The sequence below is a fragment of the Tursiops truncatus genome, chromosome 8 (genome assembly GCF_011762595.2).
Source record: "Tursiops truncatus isolate mTurTru1 chromosome 8, mTurTru1.mat.Y, whole genome shotgun sequence".
In the NCBI taxonomy this organism is placed as follows: Eukaryota; Metazoa; Chordata; class Mammalia; order Artiodactyla; family Delphinidae; genus Tursiops; species Tursiops truncatus.
Window position 1 is genome coordinate 75,285,534 of NC_047041.1, and position 5,247 is coordinate 75,290,780.

The 5,247-nt window shown below is 40.4% G+C and overlaps 1 protein-coding gene across 1 annotated transcript; it reads left to right on the top strand.

Annotated features, from left to right (window-relative positions):
- The first annotated feature begins 618 nt into the window (after positions 1-618).
- LOC101323824 (uncharacterized) lies at positions 619-2,343 on the top strand. The gene is given in 2 exon segments (XM_033861711.1): positions 619-1,788; positions 1,858-2,343. Coding segments are annotated over 2 exon segments (1,656 nt in total).
- The last annotated feature ends 2,904 nt before the right edge of the window (positions 2,344-5,247 follow it).

Here is a 5,247-nt window from a genome sequence, read left to right on the forward strand (position 1 = left end):
GATTCAAGGACTTTGTGAGGTGAAAAACAGTAACGAAGCAAACCTATCTGAAACTTCAGCCAAGTCTTCCAGCTCAAATGCAGACAATCATATACAGCTAGCAGAACAGAGCAGAGATCAGAAGACAGTCAAGAAATTGATTCATACTTGTATAACCCATTGGTTTCAACAAAAGTGCCAATGCGATTCAAAAGGGAAAGAAAATCTTCTTGAAGAAATGTTGGAACAACTTGACATCTATATGGAAAAAAAAATGAACTGACCTCTATCATACACCAAACACAAAATATGAAGTTGAGACAGAGCATACCCTTAATGGAAAAGTTAAAATTATGTAACTTCTAAAAGAAAGATAGGTGATATAGCAGGCTGCCTCTAACTCGGCATCCCTTACCATTGTCACACTTGCTGTGGGATAGACTTTGCAAGCGTGTCCCCAAGACTTTAGCCTCACCTTTCTCCAGGGAGAACATGCAGGGGACCAGAATAATGGCCTTGGGGCTCTTGAAAGCCAGGAGAGAAGAAACATTCGTGTCATTCCATGATGTGGCTGTGGACTTCACCCAGGAAGAGTGGCAGCTGTTAAGTCATGCTTAGAGGACCCTGTACAGGGAAGTGATGCTGCAAAACTACAGCAACCTAGTCTCCTTGGGAATTTCATTTTCCAAACCAACACCTGTCATTCTGCTAGAGTATGGAGAAGAGCCCTGGAAAGAGGAGAGAGGACATCAGCCCAGCCCCTGTTCAGCAGATCCAAAGCCAGAAATTCCACCTTATTCCTCCTCCGTTCTGGTCTTCTGTGGTCAGCAATTACATCAACATGTGCTGCATGATCATCACCTTCCAATCTGTCCAGGCTTGTTTGCAGGAACCCTCCAAAAAGCAGATCTCTGCCCAGCAGATCAGAAGCAGCAGCTGCAGCTATTCTCTTATGAAAGCTTCTGGGGTGACAGAGTGGAAGGTGAAGACAGAGAAAGTGGCTCCAAATCTTTGTTTAGGAGGACAAGGGAGAGAGTTACTTCAAGAACTTTCTCCAGCCCATCTGAAGAACAGCTATTAAGCTCAAGAGAAAGCAAGACAGTGATGGAAATAAGGTTCAGCTCATCTGGGAAGCCAAAACCTTTAGAAACAGACAAAGCATTAAAGTGGGTAGAAATCTCGGGATTTGAGGTAGTCATTTGTGGAAATTGTGGGCTTGGCTTTAACCAGAAATCAACTCTCTTTAGTCGTCAGAGGACTCTCTTAGGAGGAAAGCCTTATTTCTGCAGTGAGTGTGGCCGAAGCTTTAGCTATAAATCAACTCTCATCACACACAAGAGATCACATACGGGGGAGAAGCCTTACCTCTGCAGAGAGTGTGGGCAAACCTTCAGCCAGACGTCAAACCTAGTCACACACAAGATGGCGCACTCTGGGGAAAAGCCCTTTGCATGTGAGGATTGTGGGCGAAGCTTTAGCCAGAAGTCAACCCTCATCAGACACCTTCGAACACACTCAGGGGAGAAGCCCTTTGTGTGCCAGGAGTGTTGGTGAGGCTTCAGGGCTAAGTCAAACCTTATCACACACCAGAGGACTCACTCGTGGGAGAAGCCTTACGTCTGCAGGGACTGTGGGAGGCTTTTTTGAGATAAATCCACTCTCGGCAAACACCAGAGATTTCATTCAGGGGAGAATCCTCATTTGTGCAATGAATGTGGCTAGAGCTTTAGTCAGAAGTCATATCTCGTTAAACACAAGAGGACACACTCAGGAGAGAAGCCTTTTGTGTGTCTGGAGTGTGGGCAAGGCGTCAGTGATAAATCAAACCTTACCACACACCAGAGGACACACTCAGGAGAGAAGCGTTACCTGTGCTAGGAATGTGGGTGAGAATTTAGGCCTAAGTCTACTCTCATTGCACATCAGAGGACACACTCAGGAGAGAAGCCTTTTGTGTGTGGGGAATGAGGGCAAGGCTTTCGACAGAAGCCACAACTCATCAGTCATCAGAGGACACGCTCTGGGAAGAAGGCTTATGTTTGCACTGAGTGTGGACAAGGTTTTAGCCAGAAAGCAAATCTAGTCAGACACGAGCTGACCCACTCCAGGGAGAAGTCCTTTGAGTGCATTGAGTGTGGGTGAGGCTTTGGCCAGAAAGCAGCCCTCCTAAGACATCAGAGGACGCGCTCATGGGAGAAGCCCTATGTATGCAGGGAGAGTGAGCGGGGCTTCACTGATAAGGTGACCCTCAGCACTCATCAGAGGACACACTGGGGGGAGAAGGCTTATATTTGCAGTAAGTGTGGGGAAGGCTTTCGGCTGAAATCACTCCTCATTAGACACAGGAGGACTCACTCGTTGTAGAGAAGTTTTATGCCCATGGAACGTAGACGAGGCTTTAGCAATAAATCACACCCCATCAAGCAAGAAAGGACAACTTTAGGGGAAATCTTATGTGAACAATGAGTGGTCTTCAGAGATACGAACTTTCACCAGAAGATAGGAGAAGACCTAAATGTATAAAGCAGTGGTTCTCGGCTAGAAGTAATTTTATCCCTTAGGTAACATTGATGATGTTTAAAGATACTTTTCAGTAATCACAACTGGGAGACTGCTACGGGCATCTAGTGGGTAGAGGCCGAGGATGCTGCTAAGCCTTTTACAGTTCAGAGGACGGCTCCCCACAACAAAGAACTATCCGACCCTAAAACACTTGGCCCCTCTAAGGCTAGCTCTGGCTCCAGGGCCACCCATTGGCTTGGCGGACGGTTTCTTAGACTATGCTTCAGCTGAGAGCCTTCCTCCCCAGCCTCCTTCCTTCCCCTTCTCCCCCATGTCTAGATCTGAGGCCTCTCCTTGCCTTCTTTGCCTCCCTTTCCATTTTTCCTCAAATATGATTTTCCCCAAAGTCTCTTGAACACCTAATCCTACCTGCTTTCTCAGAAAACTCCAACTGAAACAATTACAAAGAAAAAATGGTAATTTTATAATGAAGCAACTTGGCCTATATCACCTTAACAAAGTTAGCCACAGTTCTCCTACTAGGATTCATTGGAAAGGACACCATGTCATTTTTTTTTTAAATATTCCTGCCAAAGAATGTGTAACCTAAATATTGCCACAAGAACTAGACAAACAACACAACACTGTAAATCAACTATACTTCAATAAAAAGATGTTTGTTTTTAAAAAATTTCCACACAAAAATGAAATAGACAAACAGAAATTTTAAAATATTCTATGAAACTACTGCCCTGCAAAAATATCAAGGCCAGGAAAGACAAAGAAAGGTTGATAAACTGCTTTATATTTTAGGCAACTACATACACATGAAAACTTAACACAATGCTTGGTATATGATTGGATCGTGGACAGAAAAACATGTAGTTACAAAAGACTATAGATTAGAGAATAGTGTTTAATCAATATTGGGTCAGTGATAAATGCAGTGTAAGGTGGTCATGGAAGTCATGCCCTCAGTCTGGAAGTGCACAGGTGAGTTTTTAGAGGTAAAGGGGCCCAGTGACTTCAACATACTCACAAATTGCTCAGAAAAAAAATGGTCTCAAAGTGTTCATAGAAAAAAAAAGTGTATATAAAATATAAATACATTTTCCAGGAGGAAGGGAGGAGAGAGAGCGAGCGATCAGAGAGAGAGAGAGAACAAATGGAACAAATATAAACCACTGGTTAAGTCCAATTAAAAGGTATACAATACTGCCTTCTACTTTCCTTACAGTTTTCCTCTAAACTTTTTATTATACCAAAATAAAAATATTAGCACAAAATAAAAAGGAAGGGAGGAAGGAAAGAAGGAAGGAAGAGTAAGGACGAAAGAAAGAAAGGAAGGAAGCTCTTGTGTTTTTAGGTTGGTTGGTAGTTGGAGTACTAATCACAGTTAAAATTGGACTTGCAACACAGCCCAGAATAACTCAACTCCTACAGAAATTAGAAAGATTAGCTCATATCCTGACTGTCAGATGAAAGAAAGGGCTTGCACTCTCTTGAAATATCCATACAATAGTCTCTAACCATTCTTTTCAAATACACAGTGTTCTGAATATAATTAAAAATTAACAGGTATAGAATAAAGTAGGAAAATGTAACCTGATTCAAAAGAAAATAATAGACCAAAAGATCACCCAGCTATTGGAAATGGCAGCAAGGGCTTTAAATCAATTACTATAACTAATTTAAAGAATTTGAGGGGGGGAAGGATATTTCAAAAGGAAAATCAGAACTCCAAGAAAAGAACCAAACATGAATACTAATATTAAAATATGCAACATCTGAATATTTTTCTCCAAATCTGCCGATGCAGTAAAATTAACTGTCATTTTTTTCTTCCATTTCTTTCTGAAATAACTTTCATGGAGATTCAAATGAGTGATTTAAATGAACCCAGAAATAACACTAGAAGGGAGTTGTTGCTTTGAAAGTTACTCATCACCTCATTCTTTAGAACTGGGAAAACCAGTCACTAAACCCTGATCTAGTCAACCATATTAGGAAGAGGCACTAAATTTAAAATTTGTTCTCATATTTTGGACTCTAAATAAAAATTACACTACTTAACTCTGCCACTTGCTTCTGAAGCAGATGTGCTTCTGTGATTCTTATTTAGAAATGTTTTTAGTTCCAAATTTTAAACAGGATATTTGCTTTGTCTTAAGGCACTTGCCTAAGTAGTTTTCTTTTTCATAAATAATTTTTCTTTTAAACTTACATCATCTTCTAGCTTGAGCAAGAATCTTCTCTCTTTTTCTGTCTCTCTTTTACTGTCTCTCTTTGTCTCTGTATCTGTCTGTCTCTTTCTCTCTAATGTATTTAGACCAACCCTCTCTCTTAATTTAGTAAATATAACATGTTAGTTCTTGCAACTTCAATTTCAAATAAGCAATACACCACTATAAATTTTCATGGTTGACCCATTCTCATTAATCAGTATTCCCATATTAAATTAGTTATGAAAACATTAAACTGGCTAGATGTGATCCACTTATTATTGGGATTAAAATGAGTGAAATTTCTAGGAAATTATTAGCATTTATTATATAAATTGACCCTGCAATAGATATAATATGATCAAGATGTTTTGGGCAACTGTGATTTATGTTCCTTTTCTAGCTTTCTTTGACATTAGAGAATGATCTGAATCAGTCTCAGTTCACTGTGTTAGTGTAAAACAAATAACATTTATTGGTTTGGGGTTATTAAAATTTATGTTTCCCCTTTTGGCAGTGTGCGGTTATTTGACTTAACTATATG